This window comes from Crocodylus siamensis, chromosome 12 (assembly GCF_052110815.1).
Source record: "Crocodylus siamensis isolate JL-2025a chromosome 12, ASM5211081v1, whole genome shotgun sequence".
NCBI classification, from domain to species: Eukaryota; Metazoa; Chordata; order Crocodylia; family Crocodylidae; genus Crocodylus; species Crocodylus siamensis.
The window spans coordinates 4,330,934-4,352,022 of NC_143406.1; the positions used below are offsets into that span (position 1 = coordinate 4,330,934).

The 21,089-nt window shown below is 42.8% G+C and overlaps 1 protein-coding gene across 1 annotated transcript; it reads right to left on the reverse strand.

The window, feature by feature from the left end:
• Window positions 1-225: 225 nt before the first annotated feature.
• Window positions 226-20,345, reverse strand: LOC149854488 (ATP-dependent RNA helicase DDX19B). The gene is made up of 12 exons (XM_090023796.1): window positions 20,213-20,345; window positions 17,509-17,557; window positions 16,894-16,947; window positions 16,349-16,484; window positions 8,861-8,953; window positions 8,029-8,131; window positions 7,078-7,192; window positions 6,144-6,321; window positions 5,410-5,647; window positions 4,122-4,284; window positions 2,871-3,062; window positions 226-2,156 (listed from the first exon to the last, which is right to left on the reverse strand). The coding sequence occupies exons 1-12, from the start codon at window positions 20,267-20,269 to the stop codon at window positions 2,095-2,097; spliced, it is 1,440 nt and encodes a 479-aa protein (XP_089879922.1). The 5' UTR covers window positions 20,270-20,345; the 3' UTR covers window positions 226-2,094.
• Between the last annotated feature and the right edge of the window lie 744 nt (window positions 20,346-21,089).

The window sequence follows — 21,089 nt, forward strand, 5'->3', positions numbered from 1 at the left end:
GTTTGTCATCCAATCTAGTTTCATAGTAAATGACTAGTAGGATGCATTCAGTACAGGGAGATGTCCATGTGTAAGAAATGCAGCAACACTTTTTACATTGCAATCTTGTGTCCTGAATGGGCATGCATTTCTGAAGAAAACCTGTCTAAAGTTCTGCCTCCAGCCCCTTACACAAGACATTTAACAACACATGGAGAGTAGAGGAAAAGAGTAGCTGAGGCATAGTTCTGTATGTGCTCTTTATTCCAATTAAAAGTACATTAGAAACAGCACACAGGACCAGCAGCAGTGTTCATGACAGTTCAACCCAATGCACTGCTGTCAAAAGGTCATTCAGCTGTATTATTAAAGTAGGTGATCGAACAAGTCTTCCACTCGACACGCAAGCACTCACTCACCTGCCACTTTAAATAGGTTTCCAACAGAATAAAAATAGATACACCCCAGAATACAAAAAGTTTAGATTTTAACATTTTTTTTTCACTAAAGCCTTTATACAAATTGATAAAAGGGTGCACAATTTCCTAAAATTTTAGGTACATTTTAAATGAGCCTTTTTTTACTTGGTAAAAGGATCCATGTTCCTGTCTTTGAACAGAATATGATGGCCAAAATTGCAATGAAAATTCAGAGCTAAATTTACAATTTATACATTTCTTTTTGAAGCGATTCCTGTACTGAGTAGCAGTACGATGGCTGCTTGTGCATGTCCCATTTTTCCCAAAAGAACGGTGCACCACATAGTTAACGCTTAGGAGCCTATTTCTCTGGGAAACTTGGGGTGGGGGGGGTGGGAAACAAAAACTCACATTTTCATTTGTGCACAGTAAGTGGTCCCAACACAACTGAAAGCCCAAATATAGCAGTTCTCAATAAAACCATCTCTGGTAAGGATCACCTCAGGGGCAAGGTTTGTAGGGACTGATGACCTGTCTGTCTTTCTTTTTTTTATTAAATACAAAGCACAATGAAACTGGAGTGCTTCCCATGAGTATTTTGGCTGAGCGGTTTAACTCAAGACTATGATACTGAAACATACTATAACAGGCAAATTTGGTGTTCTATATAAGGGTATTTTTGGTCAATACAAGCTGTCATGATTTTTCACCAGATAAATATTCCTGTTTGCATTATTGATTGGTAAAGTCCAACAGCTCCATATGACCTCACAGGGAGCTGTCTGGACAACAGCAGCATTTTAAAACTGGCACCACCTGCCTCATGGTAACTGCAACTCCCATTCCCCTATCAAAAGACACTGACAATTGTAGGGGTGAATTTATTTGGGAAATTCATTTGTACAGGTTCCTTTACACTGCTGATCCCTCCCTCCCCACTGACCCCCACCTGAACCCAAATTAGGTTTGGCAAGGTTAAAAGCATTGTTTGAACTTCTAGAATCGTTAATTAGCACTTTCATCACTGCACTGCTTTATGAATTGTGGCCATTCTAAAACAAAGTAAAACAAAATACTGCCCAGCAAAAGCAACACGGCACCAGTGTTTCAGAGTATGAACTAATGAAGATATCCTTTGGACAATCTACTTAAGGAAAAGCAGGCAACTCCATCTGGAAGCCAGATAAAAATCGTAAGTGCCAAGAAAAGAAAAAAAAGAAATCTTATCTCATACAAGTTTCATTTTGAGACTGAAAAAACCAAACAAAAAAACAGCTGCCTTTTTTAGTCAATGTCCACATATATTTGGCTGTTGAGTTTTAATAGATCATTTTTAGTCATGTTATAAAAGTTATCTCCCAATTAACATTGATAAAGTTCATTTTTATTTTATTCTTTCTAGATATTTACTTATTGGTCACTTTTTGGCAAGTGTACTTCATAGAATTTAAAACATCTTCCCATTTTAAGGCTAAACTAAGAAATGTTAAAAGCTTCTGTAAACATTTCCTCTTCCTTCCCATAGTTGCACAATTTTAAGTCCAACTGCAATTGTTAAAATGAGGTAATTTCTGTGTATTCATATCTTAAGAGTCCTTTTCGTGACTGGCCGAAAGGTGTGCCAATCTGAACGCTGATCCAATTTTAGTGGGAGAGCTACCACAGCAGGGTGTATACCAGTTCCAGCAGCTGCGTTTCAGTTGGCTATTTTCTCTATTTCATCCAAGTCATCGGTATCCAGTTTTTCTATCTTTTTGTCTGCAAAAGAAGATTGAAAGGTAATCAGACTGTATGCAGCTTTAATACAACGAAAGAATAGAAGATGAGAAGGTGTCTTTCCTGAAATGGAAAATAGGTCCCATTTATTGTTCCTGAGAAACTGAGTTTTGAATCAAGGCTTAAAGATAAAAATCAATCGACGAGTCATTCAGGTACCATAAATAAAACTGAAGCAATTTCTGGGTGGGGGAAAAATAAATCTCTCAAGCTGTGTGGCATTCAAACATTATCATTTGTGGAATATCATCTTTAATGATGCCAGCTAGCAAATGAAAGTTGGACTGATGCAACAGGCTATGGACAGGCATTTCTAACCACGCATTACAAATTTCACTCTTTCAGAACAGACATTCAGATCTATCAAAATGGGCTATAACATCTGCTCATTAAACAATATTCCACTGCTTTGTGCAACTGACTTTGAAGTAAGAGCTTACTGCTCATTTGAATGGGTATAAATGACTGGGTGAAGAACAGAACAGATAACTGTACCTTTGGAAGACTGTAATACAAAGAGCAGCTGTATTATTGACAGACTGACTGCAGTAAAATAAAACTGCTTAAATCAAATCAGGGCCTAGAAAACCTGTATGAAAGTCAGAGCTGCTTGATGCACAACTGGGCAAAATTCTATAGAATCAGTGATCTGCTTCTCTAACTCTACAGGAAAAAAGGAAGCTTGAAGGGACATACTGAAATGTTCTTGGATCCTGTTGAGGATATTCATGCTGTGCTTGCTGTCTACCATGTTAATAGCGAGTCCTCGTTTGCCAAAACGACCTGTACGACCAATCCGATGCAGATACGTCTCATTATCTGGGTTTCCATCTTTATCCACAGGAAGATCAAAGTTGATAACAACAGACACTTGTTCCACATCAATCCCTGAGGGAGGAAAGCACAAGTCCACAGTTAATCTAGGAACAGCCTTGGCATGGTATTGTATGAATTGCAGAATCTATTGGTTTTAGCAGTTTTCATAGAGCTGCACCATGAAAAGTTAACAACCCCTTGGTCAAGGAGTCTGCAGAGATGCCACAAGTTGAAGCTAGATGGATCAGGAGAATGTGTAAGGGCAACTGGAAACACATGCTTTCTATACCATATTTTGAATTTAGTTTTCAATTGATGAACCAATTACCCAATCTTTTAACACACTCTTGAACAAGTAGTATGTAGCCCTGGTGACAGAAAAGACTACTACATTCCAGTAACTGGCAAATGAGCTAAACTGTCCCTCCCACTTCCCTAAAAGGCTTCAAAGACCATGAAACTTCTCATGTATCAATGTCTTATTCACAGCACAGACTATTACCAGGGAGTTACTTTTGCAGACAATGACTCTTTTATTATGAGACTCCAGAACACATTCATCTGGCAACGTATGAGACAGGATGCAGTCATATGAGCAAGGGAAGTTGAGTTAGTTAAATATTAGGAAAAGTTCTCTCACAAGGAAGGCAGTAAAACACTGAACAGGTTACCCAGAGAGGTGGTGGAATCTCTGTGCTTGGAGATTTTTGAGACCCAACTAGATAAAGCCTTGACTGGGATGATTTAGTTGGAGGTGGTCCTGCTTCGAGCAGGGGGATGGACTAGATGACCTCCTTGGGTCCCTTTTAACCCTAATTTTCTATGATTTCTCCATGCCAAAAGGTTAGAAAGACGTGAGAGATGCAGGAGGGCAAGACTTGCAATCTGTGCCTGACTGCAGGCACCTTTGCCAATAGCTGCTAAGTATTCTTCTTGAGAAATGTAATAGCTGGAAGTGGAAACAAAAGTCCAGAAGCAGTGAAAGAGAATGTCTTTCCTGGAACAGGGTTAAGGACCCCAATTTGTGCAGTGTAACACAAAGCCTCTTACAAATCCTCCTCTACAGAGAACAGTACTGTTCCATCTCCAGCATAAGCTGCCTGCCTCCAACGCAGCATCACTGCATCTCACCTCTGGCACAGACGTTTGTTGTCACCAGCACTTTCTCTTTGCCCTCTCGGAAACGTTCTATAACTGCGGCTCTTTGTTCCACCATCATCTCGCCACTTAGCAATGCCACCTGGTGACCTTCTTTTGACAGCTCTGCTGCCAGCCAGGCAGCTGTTTTGCGAGTCTGAAATGTAAAGCGAGAGCAATTCAGGTCTCCTAGAGAGAAGGCAGCTTTAGAACGTGAAATGGAAAAAGGCCTCTTTACAGCAAAGATTTTTCAACCCTGCTTATTTCTGCTCAACCCAAGGTTCTAGAATCATAATTTAAAAGGGGGAAGAGCTGAGCAAAATCGCTACCTTGTTTTGAAAGCCAAACATGATGATTAAGCTTAGAAACATTTTTCTACTTCCTTTTGTAATCTGATAGAACAGGAAGACTGTGTGCAGACCCTTTTTCATCATTTTCCTCTGTATAGTCAGTCCCTTTCTTTATGCGGCTCTTTCACTTACCAGCAAGCCATAGAAATTAAAAAAAAATTAAAGTTAGGTAGCAGATCACAGTAATTGTCCAGAAGAAAAGAGGCCAGAGTAGTGTCTCTTATGTACTCGCTTCGGCATACAGAGGAAAACTGCGGGCCAGAAGGGTCATGAGTCAGCAACATAACCCCAAGCAGAACCCAAATCTTTTACCCGCAAGACTTTTCTCATTATTTATGACTTCACAACTCCATTTGACTTTGATTTTCCTCAAGTTAATACATACCTTGTTTTTAAAATAGGTCTTTTCCTATTCAGAGCTTTGCTTGGGGATAAAAATAATCAATTGGTATCTACCATACAGCCGACACCATGCAACACAGCCATGTTCATGACCAGCTGGTACTAGTATGTGTCTAGTCTCGGAAACCGTGCTGAGACACAATCCAGCTCTTGCCATTGTAATAAAGTGCCTGTCCACAGGCAGCAGAGAAACTGCAGCAGGAACAACTATTTTCAAACAGCAATTGCCAGCAGGCTTCTAGCCTCAGCACAGACTAGACCAGCAAGTCAGTATTAGGGTAAGGCCAATGTGTTAGACACTTCCAAGAATCCTCTGTACTTTTCATTTTCAAGGCAGGGACAGGGACTGCTTGTTTTCCATTCTTGTTCCTTACAAAGAAAGACCATCCCCTCAATCACGTTGCAAGGAACATATACTATTGTGGCTAAGGTTCTTAGCATTTGTAAACACCACTTTGGAGTTGGCCTGTTCTGACTAGAGCTTCCATTTAGAGCACACCCACGGTGTTTCATTTCCGAGGGTAACTCACATGACAGAAGATCATGGCCTGCGCAATGGTGATGGCTCCATAGATATTACAGAGAGCCTGGAACTTCTCATCTCGATTGTTACACATAACGTAGTATTGCTTAATGGTGTCTAGCGTCTCCTCCTCTCGCTTCAGTTTGATGATGTTTGGGTCAGGAACAACTTTCTGAGCAAATTTCCACACTGAATCTTCAAAAGTGGCAGAAAACAGAAGCATCTGACAATCTCTGGGGAGCATTCTGCACAATAAAGCACAAGGCAAGTAAGTGCCATTAACCCTCATCATTCTCCTAGAACTTCTGCTAAGGGCAGAGCAAATCTCCGTCACCCACAAATCTTTTGGAATCAACTTAAGTGCATTACTTTTGTCTAATGTTAAGTTTGAAATATTTTATCTTCCTGGTTCTATTGACTGGTGGTGTCTGGACAGATTGGGTATTTAAAATCAGGGAGGCGCACTCAGTGAAGACAGCCCTTGTTCCTTGAGAAGATTAAGAGCCTGTCTCCCACTGAAATTCTGGTTCTATTAACTGCCTAAAGTGTATTTCTTTGGAAGCTGTTGACCTTATTGGTTAAAGGAGCCAACAGAGAATCTTCTCGTATTTGGGGGAGAGCCCTTCTTTCAACAAGAGTAAGTGGGACATTAAAGAGACCACTGAGAAATCTAACTGGCTTTGATGGAGGAAAGCTACAATTCCACACCCCCCTTCAATGGATAGGCCAGATGGTCCTTACCTCTGAATGCGAATGCTCTGATCTTGATGACCCTGGGTTGCTATCATCACATCTGCTTCATCTAAAACAAACACTTTGATCTTCTTGGGGTCTATGAATTTCAGCTTGGAGCACCAGTCCAGGACAGTGCCAGGAGTACCAATTACAATCTGCTCAGAGATCTTCTGACCTCTCTCCACTGTTAAGAGACAGAAAGGTTTTACTGACATCACTGGGGAAAAAACAAATACCCCAGCAGCCCAACCTCTCTTTTTTACTTTGCCACAAGAAGATAAAAATCCATACATCCTCTTGCTTCAGGTTCCTTTTCTACTCTGGGACTGATTTTTTCAAACAGAGTCAGTACACACAGAACAGCAGGTATCATTATAACCTTTTTAGGTCAGGTCTGCAGAGCCCAATGCTATTTCTCCCTTGTAGAGGAGGTAATTTCTCTAGAATCCATAGCTTTTTTGCAGCACACAAGATGTCACATTTAAGCCAGGCAGAAATGGCATAATTTATAGAGTCTATGTAACCTCAAATATGACTATCTGTAAATATGCAGACTGCATAGGTATCCTACAATATAAAAAATCCTCTTGGACAAAAGGTCGCCTAGAATACTTCTCAGCAGCTACTGATATTTAGCTAACTGTAACTGAAGCACTGGAAGAAGAAATTCAAGAAAATCCTTAATACACAAGTTGTGCGTCTGCACTACTCCGTCCCCCGCATTGAGTGCTTTTGAAAATTAACTCTTGTAACACCAACTAGTGTTCTCTGCAGCACTTAGATTTTAAAGAATTTGATTCTAGCTCAGCTGGGCTACAGCATCATTGTTACATTGGCCACAGTGTCATTGTTTGCAAGTTTTAAGCAAAATTAATGCATTGAGTCCAATCACTATACAGTACAAGATAAATCTGCTGGGGGCATTTTCTCCCACACTCACATTTATTGCCTCGGACAGCATATGCAAGTTTCAGCTCTGGATAAAATTTTCCCATCTGTTCAATCACTTTTCCTGTTTGAAGTGCCAGCTCGTATGTTGGGGAAAGGCACAAACACTGGAGGGAAAGGGGAATAAGAGCGCATTAGATCTCCCGTGAAACACGTTTTGTTGTAACCCTTCACCTCTATGCAGAACAGAGAACCAACGTTTAAGACCAGAACATTTAAATTTATACTCATTGGCTGAACTGTGCTTTTGGAAACTCTCCCTTTTAGATGAGTAGAGTCAAATTCCTTTTGGTTTTGTATTCCTTTTGCCCACACAAGCAAGTGGGCAAAACATCTTGATAAGGGCAAGTGCTAAGATACTCTGCTAGGAAGAGTCACACAAACACTTTAGTAAGAAAACATTAAAAGGTGTTTCCAATGGATACAACTGTAATTAAACAGAGTGCAGCATCCTTAGCAAGGAATTTCTTACACCGGTGACACTGCCCAGTTAACCAGGTCCTCTCCTGCTGGCTACCCACTTTTGGGGGGGAAGGTCTATTTAAAACAATTTCTGAGTGAAGGTTAAAAGTGTTAGTCAACTTCCTACATAATTTAAGACTTCTGGTCCACTCATTTTCCCATGCTTGCTCTGCAATATTCCCTTACTCAGCCACTCAATTGTCCCTTTTCTGGCTCCTCAAAAGACTACTGGAAGATGTGAGAAGGAGAGGAAGCCAAAGCTGCACAGGTGGTGCAGGAAGCCCAGTAGCTATACACAACAGGCACCTACATGTCAAGGGCTTTCCCTACTTTGCACTGAAACAGCAACATATTGGGAAGTGCTTCCTGCTATGGAAATGCTACCAAGGGCCCAACCAAAAAGAAACTGCAGCCTCTCCGCTAGATGGCACTGCACTGCCACTAGACACCAACACAACCAGCAGATTCCAGAAGCCTTTACCTGTGGGTACCTGTTCCCAGGTTCAACTCTGCTGAGCATGGCCAAGACAAAGGCAGCTGTCTTACCAGTACCAGACTGAGACTGGGCAATCAGGTTCTGTGGGCTGAATCAACACAAAACAGTCATTTTAAACACTCTGGGATGAACTTGACATAGCGCGACTAACATGGGCTACATGGCAACAGGATGAATGACAGCCACAGATAAGGGATTCTAATACACTGGCCCTGCATCTTAGCTGTATCCAAACTAAAGCCACATCCAGTCTCATAAAAGCAGGATTTCACAAGATGGAGGGTGCAAGTGAGCACTCTACAAATTGCATCCATCTGGACACAAGCAGCTTCCACGGAATGTGGAAGGAGGCTGCTGCCATGTGGCAGTACTTTTCCATATTGCTCAGCTCCCCCTTGCATTGGCATCACTCTTTCATGCCCTTCACCCCAAGGGTATGGATGAAGTAAATGGAGAAACTGAGGCAGCCATGAACTGTGGCATTTGAACTGCAGTGCCTCGGCCAGGATTTATGGAGTACCATGGTTAAACAGCTTTATAAAGTCTCCCTTATATTATAAAGATCATCAGAGTTACTGCTGCCAAAGAGAGAGAGAAGTACTGCTGTAGAGCTGGCAATGAAGGCAAGGGTGCTTTATGGGGCCCTATGCGCATCTGTTGTGTAGCCCATCAGCACAACCCCGGACAGCTGATTGCATCAACAGCTCTGTGTGTCGCAACACTTCAAGCAGCCTCACCTGAAATATGTGGTTTAATGGTTAACAGTGATTTCATGCCTCCCCTCTATTTACCAAGTGCAGAAAGGATGTATACATACGGTTCAGCAAGCATCATGGGCAGAGCATTCTCCTGAATTTTAGATGGTCGGTTGAAGCCCATGGCATAAACTCCTTGCAGGAGCTGGGGTTTCCTGGAAACAGGAGAGGAAGAAATAGAAGGGTTTTTGAAGAGCACAGCATTAGAAACAGGTATTAAAAGTCAGTAGGGAGATCACAGTGCAAGTCCCTATAAAGCCAAACCTAATAACCAGCAGGCCTGCCAAAATGCTCACCATTATCACATGAACCAAGAGGAAAATTTTGGGCCAGCTGTTTTTGTCTATACTGTTAATGGAGGGGAAGTGGCCCCTCTGTGGCTCATTCACTACGGGCTTGCACATACCCTAGAAATTCTAGACAACAGTTTTCTTCTTCCAACAGAAGCACAAATCAAAGAGTAGAGATACTAATTCAAAACTATGAACTTCCTGCCCTTTATTACGTCAAGGAATAAAACACAATTACATTGGTGGCAAAGTACTTAGTGGCCCATCGTAACAGTTTAAAATATTTACCAAAAATTAACATGGGAACAAAGATTTTAGTTGAACCCATAAAAACATACTGGGAACCCCATTTTATCCCAAAGCCTGAATCCTGGAGGGAATCACTTGGAGCATCTCACACCCACTGCTCAGTTTTAAATTAACTAAACATGCCCAAGCATCAGTGCAGACAGCTGAGCCTGCAATTCTCTGTTCAATATTTCATTCAATTCACTCTGTTCAATGCATAGCTATGATCAAAGGAAGCAAGCAGTGTGTCAGGACCTATTAAAAATAGAATAGATACTAAAACTGCCTCTCTGTAAAACAATGAATGGAGAGAGAGGCAGTTAGCTGTGTTAGTCTGACATTAGGCAGAAGGCACCTATAGTGATGCCTTATAAAACAATGGTTCATCCTTAGCTGGGGTAGTGTAATTTGTTCTGGTCATCCAACCTCAAAAAGCAGATAGCAGAAATATACAGAGTTCAAAGCCTGACAGAGATCAGCTTTGGAGAAATTTCTTTATGAAAAGAAATGGGAGATTGAGGTTAGAGAAGACATAAAGACCTTTTTTTTTTTTTTTTTTAATAAAGGTGAATTGCAGATAGAAGGTAAATAGGATGCTTTTATTTACTGCCCCATGATCCAAGACCAAGGAAAAATTCCGTAAGAAATGTAAAGCCTTGAGAAAAAGGTGATCTTTTTTTTTAAACCACACGTGAAACTTGATCTCAAATGATACCTTGTACTAAAGACCTTAGCAAGATTACAAACTAGAGTAAATGTCAGTATGATTTTAATAATCTAATACCCCATCTAATATTCATCTTTGCATCATCTAATAGTCTCTTTGTATCGACTGCAATTACATTACAGTTCATTCAGTACCTGCAGTTTTCTGTTCTTTCTGGTAGCAGAGACAGGGGGAACTTGTGACCAAATATCCTTTTTTTTTCCCCCCCAACAGCAAAATATCATCTGTTTAGAATGCGTTTATTTTTTAAATCTGATTTCTTGATAAATCAGCCTACATACGTGCCATTCTCTCCATTCTCTGGAGCTGGGGAAACCCTCTACGTCTTTACACTCTTGCAGCACTGTCTGCTCCACCTTAATTTGTATGTACTAGGAACAGCACACAACAACTGCCTCTCTCTCACCCATGAAGCATTTTTATCCATTTCCTATACTTTGGATGTCTAGTTCCCAGTCTGGAAAAAACAGCTCAGTCAGGCTGGACTACAGGGTTGAAGCAGGCCACTGGCTAGTAGTAGTTTCTCTCGAGTGTTCGGTCAGGGCTTGCTTCCTGGGGAAGCCGTTAGTTTGCCTCTGCCTATTCTTCCCAGTCTCTTATTAAGCTACAGCTAATGACCTCGTGTAGGAAATGTTTGCAGTCCAATACAAAGAAACTTCACCTCAATGACCTGTTCATATGCAGCATATATAAAGTTCATCATCTTGGTATTCTTAGATTACTACATAAGCACTCCTACAGCATTCAACACACTAAACAGCAGTTGCACATCATCAACCAACTCCATTTCTGTCACATGCAGACATCTGGTACCAGGTTGCTTACACCCTCCAATAAATCAGCTGTGCAGACGCTTGTACAGGATGCTAGACTGGGTGGACCACAAAGACAATCAAGAGTCAAGTATGGGATGCAATGGCCCAAAATGAGGTAACCATAATAGAGGAGCCAGAAGTCACTGCAATAGCATTTTAACATTAGTCACTCCCTACCTAGATGTTTGGCCCCTATGCAACACATTAAGTACTGGGTTTGTGAAAGAAAGACAGTCAGCATGGCCCAGGCTATTAATCAGTACACAGCTAGAAGATGGAACTCAAACTGAAGTATGTGCATCACAGTAAGCTCTTAGTCTCGGCAGGTTCTTGTACGTCTAAGGAAACTCAAAAGCAACCCAACATTCGGGTTAAGGTATCTCTCAACTGATTATGTTTAACTGCTCGTTGGAGTTCTGTTTGCGTTGTTCAGAACTAAGCAGTTACGATTCCTAAAGCTTTTCCACCCACAACCTCCTCTTTGTTAAACCTTTCTACTCAGCTCAGCATGCTTTTAAAAAAACATATATTACTTGCAAACCCTGGCTCAAAGGCTCTTTGAAAATGTAACCTTGCGTCAGTTCAAAAGCAAAGATCTACAAAGCCCAGTTCTCCGAAACACTTGCCAAGGAGACACCAAGTTGTTATAGAATTGAAGACTCAATTAGTCCAAGTGCCCCCACCATTAACTTCCTTTGATTGTTAGACTAATTCTCATCTTTCAAAAGCCAAACAAACAAAAATCATCTCAGGAGCCTTTTTGTAGCCACTTACTTACAAAGTAACCTAGAAAAATGAAACTGATGTTTCCAGGTGAAAAGCAGGTCAGTCTGATGTTCTTCCACAGCCCAAGAGTAACAAAACCAAGAACACCGAGGTTGTTGAGAGAACTGAATCTCTGGAGAAGAACCACACGCCATATTTTAAGAAAAGAACATAACTATCTCTTGTTCCACGAGTCATTGGTGTGGGTACTTACATCTTCACAAGGGTTCTTGAAGGTTGTGTTCTTCACTTCTCATTTGAAATATAAAAAGCCTATCTCTCTCTTCTGAAAGTGTTTTTGCTGGTTTTAAATAAAGCTTTAAGAACCTCCTTTGAGAACACTTTGGCTAAGAGGACAATCTCAGAGCAGAATGAGATTCCTCTATTGTGAGCTCTGCCTATACTGTAGAAGAATGGGAACCTCAGTTAAAAGAGTGCTTGCTGACAGGTGCTTGACTACTAATCACAAACACAGAAGCAATCTAGACCCACAGCTGGATACTTGTGTGTGTGTAGGGGTGCCATGATAACAACCATTGTGTTATAATTCATGCACACCTTGACTGTTGCTCTTGTATTCTTAATTACTGTTAGAGCTGCAGCTGCATTTTTACAGTACCATCGTAGGGCTGCTGTGTTAATTTAGTCTGTCAGCTTCTTACCGTTTAACATTTACTTGCCTTTTGCTTTTTGCTTACTTAGTCTGTGCTTTTCATCTGCTCATGCATGTATGTCATGGCATAAGATTTTATATATTGATTCAGTAGCCTCGAATATTGCATCCAGTGGTCACCTCCACTGCTGATAGCACCTTGGCTGCACTTGCTACCCAAGGGATGTTCTCTTGGCCAGAGTCTACTGGACAAGCTTTTTAAGGGACAGCTACTCTGATCTTCCCTCCATTTGCTGAAGAGTCCCGGTGAGGTCAGGAAGAAAAAAAACTTCTGAAGCTTTTATACAAAATGGTTTTGCTTTGCAATTCACATTTAAGTGACTAGCTTGATCATGGAAATCATCTAGATCAGTGTTTCTCAACCTTTTAAGTAGCAAGTACCCCCTAACTTCTGAAAATTTTAATAAGTACTCCAACGCTCAATCTTCCAGGGGATTTAATATTTACAGACTAATGTGTGCCATATGTTGGAAGAAGGTCTGTGTATATAAGGCTGTGATGTGACAGATGTCTGATTTGGTGTGGCTAGGGTTGCCACCTTTTACACCAGGGATGCACAACTCAAGCATGTACCTGAGCTAGAAGTGATGCTGGCCAAAGCTAGGAGGGCTGAACCCAGTGCCACGCAAAACGTGGCACACCAAATTATTACTATGGAATTTGAATTTTCTGCCATAGTTTTGAGAGGAGGAAGGGGCAAGAAAGAGCAGAAAAGAGGGCAAGAGAGAAAGGAAAAGGCAAGAGAGAGAGAGAGAGAGAGAGTGTGTGTGTGTGTTGGGGTACCTGCGTACCCCCTGCCTGTGTCTCATGTACCCCCAGGGGTACACGTACCACAGGGTGAGAAACTATGATCTAGATTTCTCTCTTCTACCACAAGTCCAGTTTACTGTATGTTGGTGAATCCAATCTGAGAGATAAGAAGCCTCACTACTCCACAATTCAGACAAACTGGGATATGAGTGAACCTGGGAAGATGTCTTCAAAACCACTGGCACAGAGACCAAGACTTGTAAATAGTTTGCATGAAGGTTAAAGAATCTAAAGAAGCTGCCTGAAACAAGCCCATTTCATGCACAAGAGATCAAAGGTCTGCAAGACAAGCAGATTCTGCACTACTTTCTAGTACTTGTCTTTAAATTATGCATAATGCATAATATGCTAGTTTACAAATTAGCTAATTACTAATTTGCAGTTTTCTGAAATAGGAGTAAATGCACTTTTCAGATTCAACTACAGGTACTGCCTGAGAAGGTGCATAAAACCTCTAACTGCCCAGTGGAAGCAGCTACTGCCTCATCAGCTGGAGTCTAAAGTCTGTTAATGCAATACCTATTGTTGGGCAATGCAAGGACTGCTAAAGCAATGAGTAAGTCAGCCTGTTCATAACAGGTTCTGTACTGTTCTACCTACAATGATGGGATGTTGGCCAGATAGTAAACTGCAAAACAGAAACAAAGAGAGAAGTCTACTTTTGTTTCTCTTCTGAAGGCTGAAAGAGAAAAAGACTCTCTTTTCCCATTGATCTCTAAACTAAGCACTTAATTAGGAACCTGATTAGATTCTAATTAACAACCATATCAAGTGCTGGAAAGCAGGCTACTGAGAGAGGAATTCTAGTTAGGGTAATGAATAAAGAGCAGGCACTGGAGGTTTAACTGCTTTTCCCAGATCCTTGGCAATGCAGTTCTCTTTCAGTGATAGTTGGCACCATTTTATTTCAGGTGTATGGCCCCAAGTATCCAAGTTTCCAATTGTGGAATCTAACAGAGGAGCCTCTAGCTCGGGGCGGGCAATTATTTTGGGTGGAGGGCCGCTTACTGAGTTTTGGCAAGCCGTCAAGGGCTCAGGCAGCCCAGGGCAGATAAATATTAATTTTCTAAATTTTGTAGGGGCCCTGCAGGCTGCATTTTGCCCACCCCTGAAGCTCTACATACTTGATGATAAATGTCCCCTTTTACTCCAGAGCTGCAAAATTCTGCTACCTTATTTGGCAACAAATGGAACATTTTTCTAATCTATAGAAGTTAAATAAGCTTTCGTAGAGGGGCATTTTTCCTTTGACATTTTATAAAAAACATTAGATTGTAACAGACCGAGCAATTTTTAAACCCCTTCTACTTGCTGAAATACATTTTAGAATGTCCAATATTATTAGTTATGCTGATCCCCTATTGCATCTCAGTTCAGGAAATGAAACACTGACTACTGAGTTTCACTTTTGTTTCTCATCATTCATCTTTAGCTTACAGTACAAAAGCACAATGTCTTTTCATTTGCAAAAACTACAGGAGAACATTTACTTCCAAAATGGAATTCAATTTAATTCTAATTTTAATTTTACAAAATGGAATTCAATTTAATTCTAATTTTACCCAGCACTCTTTCCTGCCTCTGCAGGGGGGTCAGACTCAATGATCTATAGAGGTCCCTTCTGGCCCTAACATCTATGAATCTATACTTCAATGCACAATTTTATAGGGAAAAAACAAAGCTTCCACAAAATCTACCTTGAGGGAAGATCTGACAGTATGCTCAAGAAGAGATTTCCTGGGAAAAAAGGGGAAAAGTCATGGAATTTCAGGGCTTTCGACATTTTTGTTATCCTTCTTCAGTATCTCAACTCAAATTTTGGTCTATGCTGCTCCAAAGGATCTCTACAATCAAAATAGAGGTCTTGTTGCCACCAATCTGCCTTTACAAAGACAGTGTCCTTTTGACAGTAAAGATGTGAATGTATTCCTCTCCCCAGTAGAAAGGATGTGCTTGAAAGCCTTTTGTATAGACAGGTAATTCTCAATTGGGGTGCCCACCACCCCAACATTTGGCCCCTGTTTGAGGGGGTAAACACTGTAATAAAGAAATGAGTTTTGTAAATGAGTGTCATGAAATTCAGATAAGCTCATGGAGGAGTGTCCAGGATCTAAGAAGACTGAGAACCATTGGCATGGGCACTCTAAGGTAGTCACCCACACCAAGGCTGAACACTGGTAACATTATCTTGACATTTTTTCCTACCCATCTCTTCCCAGGGTAAGATTTCTGTACAGGTACCCTCCATAGACAGTTTCTCAGTATGCTGCTTTCTTTAGCCAGAAGGAATTTAAAGTTTCCTCTGCTTTCTTCAACCTTAATTTCCCAGAACATCCTAAAGCAGCTGTGACGGAAAATGACAACAGAGCATCGGCTGGAGTGCAGCTGAGATGCCGTTAAATCACAAAGCCTGCACTTCACACTAGAGACTTCCAGATGACAATAACCTTTCAGTATCTCATTTCAACTCTGCCAAACATTAGGAAAGTCAGAACAGGCCTGCAAATACTTTTAACTCTTGACTAGAGTACAAATGGCATAAACAATCTATTTTCAACAGCAGAGCATGACACATCTTTCCCCCCACTTCCCCAATGGTTGGATCTGGTAGGAAAAAAATCTTAAAAAAAAAAAAGTACCACAGTCTATTAAGTCCCCAGCACATGGCCACACACAAATAAATACAGAACACCCTTTCAATCTCATAAATCCCACTCTGCTGCTTGAGAAGGCCAAAAACCTGATACAGCTGTCTGAATTACTTTCTCAAATGCAGTTCCCTCTGCTACTGCAGAGACAGAAGGCTCAGATATTAAAAGGTATTTAGGTACTAACTTCCAGTGAAATTAATGCGAGTTAAGTGCTTAAATACTTTGAAGATCTTGGCCTAGGAAACCAGAACACTGATCATGCAGTGCACTGCAAATGTATAATGCTCAGTACTGGGGTACTGACATTTCCCAACAGGTCTGTTGGCCATGCATGTGGGTCAAATGTAGCTATTCAGTCTAGTTTTCTGGTGCATTAACAGAATACGTTTGTAGACAACTGAGATCCTTTATACCACTGCTAACCTAAAATATTTGGCACCAGTGGGAGAAATTCTGAATCACTGTAGGACACTGCACTATGTCTTGTGGATTGTAAGGTGCACCACAATCAGCAAGAGAGCAGACACTTACAGTCGCAGCTCCTCAAAAGACTTCACTGAGTAGAGAGGTGACGTGGGATCTCTCTGCAGTACCTCCACTTGGTTTGTTGTGTCAACCAGGTTACTGCGGATAAGCTTGTTTAACAAGGACTGGGCGGCTCTGTCCTCTGCAAGGGAAGGAGGTATAAGTCAAGGGTAATTTTTTTTTTTTAAATTTACAGAGGGAAGTTCCTATAAACAAAGCAGCTCACAGAACCAGCCTTTCTGCAAAGAGAAGTTTTCCCAGGGCTATTATAGAAACAGGATAAACTCCCAGTACTCAGCGTATAAACAGCCAGCTGTTCTATTCTATTCCTCATTCCAGATATTTCTATTGTCTTATTTCCCTTTTCCCCCAGCTCCAGACTGTTCTCTCTAGAATCAATATAAAATACCATCATTTTCCCAATTTTTAGTAGAAAGATAGCCCAAATTCCAAAGATACCCATCCTCTGAGATAAGGTAGGGCATCTTTAAAACCATTCATAATAAATCATTTTCCAGTTTCCCTTGTCAGTGCCTCTCCTTCGCATTTACCTTTTTCCTCGTCCTCTGTTTTCTCTGCATTGTCATCGGCTTTGACAACAGCACCTACGTTCAGACAGACAGCAGTCACTGGGGCAGTTTCAAACAAGCCAAGACAAAAATTCAATTGCACAGGCCCATTCACACACAGCAAGTTTATTTTTACAGTGATATGAAAAAATAAAATCAAGGCTGTCAACCAGTTCAGTAGCACTTTTACAGCATAGCTTTGCTCAGGCTTCATAGGCAATATTTAAGCCTCTATAAATTAAAGCATGGCTCTCCATCATGAGAATCTGGCTGTGTAGTTTGGTCCAACCCAATCAATCCACAGCATTTGGCTTTCACATCAACCTGGATCCATCAGTTTTAGTCACTAGAGCAATCTCCCTACCACATTTAATATTGATTAAACATTACTGAGAATTAACGATACTGTTTGAACAACAAACCATTAAAGTAGGCACTCAAACTAGATACTTAGCCCAAGCTACTATTTAGTTCTCTAGCTTTCTGTTTTCAACCTTTCGAAAGGCTGCTAAACCATTTCCTGTCTGTCAAAGGCTATAGTGTCTCAGCCCAAACACACACCAAAGAAATATTGCCCCTTAGGAACTATCAGCTCACCATTGGAATCTGGTTTGGTTTTCTCCTCCTTCAGGTGCAGGTTGCTCAACTGTAAACATGGGAGAAGATTTAAATAATGAAAAGGGATTTAAAAAGCTGCTGTGGACACATTCAGGAATCCTAATGTGGCCAAGCAAACAGTCGAATTTCCATTTTGATACAAGTTCTCCAATCTGCACAAACAGCACATGGGCCCTGGTAAAGTTGCCACGTGCTAATGTCACAGAAACTGAAAAAATCCATCCTTGAAACAGCGAAAGGGGGTGGCTCAGTGCATCTGCCCTTGAAATGGACTCGCAAACTTTCACATTGTAGACAGGTCTCAGAGGTGGGAGTTTCCAGAAAGAAACATTCCTAGGACTCTGCTATTTTGTGTTACCACATCATGCATCGGAAACTACCAGGAAGTATGCTGACAAAAAGCTGATGTGGGGAATTTGCATTCAAAGATGGTAACTTGACCTGGTAGTAGCCACATTACAATGGTAGCAGAGCCATTAACTCAGCGCTATGCATTGGAAACCACTATCTGCTGTTGCTAAAGGGATGTTTATTTTATTGCTGACTATGATACTGTGAGGATTTTAATACTTCTAGCATGGGTTTGGAGGAGTCACATTTCCAGGGAATGATAGTCAGCATTCTGATGACCAAAAAAAATGTTATGCTTTGTCACAAAAACATTTGCATTCCTCAAAGCTAGAGCAGTTTCCTTTCAGATGCAGCTGGTGGACATGAGGCAGAACATATGCTTAGTGACAACAATCTGTGTTACAGGAACAACAAAGGTGTGCCAATCCATCCTGCACCGCAGTCCTAGTGGCCTAGCAAGAGTTGGGCACTCATGTGGAAGTTGTTGTCGAGTGTTGCTCAGTTTTGGGCTGTTACAGGCTGAAAGCGCTTGTGAGTAATAATACCAAGTAACTCTGAACGGACACCCAGCAAGTTGCATACGTGAAACAGGGCTGCAACTGGGACACATTTTGGGAATGAGGAAATGGAAGCTTGCAGTTCTGCCGAGTCATTCATTCATTGAATGAACTTTGTGGATAACTGGTAAACAAAACAAAACCAAAAAAACCGAAAGGATCCTCTGCAAGTAGATGCATGAATGATCCATGCTTCAGTCTAACAACTAAGCAAAACCAAAGCAAATAGCTGCTTTGTTATTTCACCTTGGGAATGTCAGAAATCAGTGCCCTAGACTGGATTTGCCACATACTCAATCTATCAGCCTCAAACATCGAGAATTACATACCCCAAACAGAGACATGGTAGTGCTAGCCACTGCAATATTTTCTGAACCTTAATATACCAGAAAAAAAATGGAAGTATTCATGAAGCTTGAATGCCAGATGTGTCCATCACTTCCACTTTACCCCCAGTTGAGAGAAGTAAATTAGGGGGCGTATCATATCACAAGCACCTGCTCCCATTAATTAAAGTAACCGCCTGAGCAGCAGCCTCACAAAAGTCAGCATTTATTCTTTGATCAAGGGGTCTCCCCCAAAATGAATCTCTCCTTAGGTTGTTAATTTGCTTTCTTTTAGCAGCCATGAAAGATGAATTTTGTACGTAGATGCAGGGCAAGTTATTTGCGTTGTTTGGATACATTCATGGAAAACTTGTTGGAAAAAAAATAACCCACCTGCCTGTCTTGAACAGCAATAACAAAACTTAGACAGCTGCATGAAGGGATGAGCAGGACCCTTCAGTGGTCAGCCCATCAAATCATTACTGTTCTAATGACAGACAGATGGAGATTTTTCTGCTAGGCAAAATCCCGGAAGGGTTGCTGCTTTTAATAGGGATACGTCCCAGAGGGGTTGCTGCTCTCATTCCACACACGACAAAGCCAGGACCCTCCAATCCCTAACTCAGAAACAGAAAGTGGGTCCATCTACCCCTACATGAAACAGCCGGCAGCTGTTGGGGAAGCTCCCTTGGGATGTGTCACATTTGGGTCCCAAGAATCGTTCCTGACCATCTCTGTACCCAGGTGGGTGTAATCTGCCCAACCCTCCGGGTTCTGACAAATGGAAAAACACCCTCTCTCTACTGGAACAACCCCATGCCCCAGGGCAGGCGGGGTGGACCAGCTAAGCAGCAGCTCTGGGGGTGATAGGGGATAATTGGCTACATACGAGCCAACAGGGCACCGCTATTGCCAAGAAGGCCAGTGGCATCCTGGCTGCTGCGCTGCCAGCAGATGGAGGGCAGCAACTCTTCCCCTGTATTCAGCACCGGGGAGGCCACACCTGGAGTCCTGCGTCCACTACAGAAAGGATGCGGACCAGCTGGAGAGAGTCCAGAGAAGGGCAACAAATGGGCACATGAGTGGTGAGGAGAGGCTGAGGGAAATGGGCTTAGTCTGCAGAAGAGAAGACTGAGGGGGGGATTTGATAGCAGCCTTGAAGTCCCTGCACGGGGGGCGCAAAGAGGACGGAGCTGGGCTGTTCTCAGTGGGGGCAGATGATAAACAAGGAGCAATGGGCTCACGCTGCAGCAAGGCAAGCTGAGGTCGGATATTAGGAAGAACTCTCCCGAGGCGGGTAAGCAGAGCACCACAGCAGGCGGCGGGCCCTCCCTCCCCGGAGGCTGTGAAGACGCGGGCAGGCAAAGCCTGGGCCCGGCCCTGCCCGGGTGACCCCAGGTCCCTGCCGCTCTCCCGCAGACGCAGCAAGGAGCCGGGGCCCGGACTCACCGACTCGGCGGCCGCTTCCTGCTCGTCCACCGCCAGGGCCCACGAGTCGGTGGCCATGGTCCGGACCGGCAACGCGGCGAGCGACTCGCTCCGGCTCGGCACCGCTCCCGCAATGGCGCCGGGTGGCGGTACTGCGCATGTGCGACCGCTCCGCGTCCCCCGCGTCCGGGCGGGAACCGGTGCCGCGGCGCGTGTGTTCCGGGCCCTGGCCGGACGCTCTGCCCGGGACACCGGTGTGTGCCCCACTCAGGAGGGGAGAGACCCAGGGGTTGCTGCCCAGCCCCCAAAGGAGCCTGCACATCCGTGCTTTTCTGCTCTGCTTTGCTTCGTCATCCAGGTCCGTGACCCCAGATCAGTGACAGTCAGTCCTTTGAGCTACCGCAGGTGCCCACTGGACGCAGTCACGGCCTTAGCGGAGGGCATCGTAAAACTAAAACTAAAACTCGATCGCACCGAATATTTAATATTGCACGAGGACGCTTTTGTTGCAGTTTCGTGGAGAGGCCAAAGCGAAATGGAAATTGAAAATGACCAACTGGCTTCTAGGTCGTTGACGCTCAGCCTCGAAGGGGCCCCAAATGACTCTTGCCCGGGGTGCCCGCAACCCTAAGGCCACCACTGCCAGACTGGCCCTTCCCTTGGGTGGGAGTTTTGGTCGTTAAAACAAATGAGCGGCCAGGAACGCAGGGAACTGAAATCTAAATACAAGCAGGCGGAGCAACAGCTAAGACCGGTGAGCGGCTGTCAGACGTGGGCGCCGCTGGAGGAGAAACGCTAGGAGAGGTTGAGAGGAAGAGCCGGCGGAAAGGGCACCCGGCAGGTTTAGAGATGATAGGCAAGGAGCTGAGCGCTGGGTGGTTTCTGAATCCGGCTTTTG

Coding starts and splice junctions, on each gene's coding strand:
- LOC149854488 (XM_090023796.1), bottom strand. CDS start 20,269: ATGGCCACCGACTCGTGGGCCCTGGCGGTGGACGAGCAGGAAGCGGCC. Junction 16,485..16,893: donor AACAGAGGACGAGGAAAAAG/GTAAATGCGAAG, acceptor CTTCCCTTGCAG/AGGACAGAGCCGCCCAGTCC. Junction 4,285..5,409: donor AGGCCATGATCTTCTGTCAT/GTGAGTTACCCT, acceptor TTTACATTTCAG/ACTCGCAAAACAGCTGCCTG.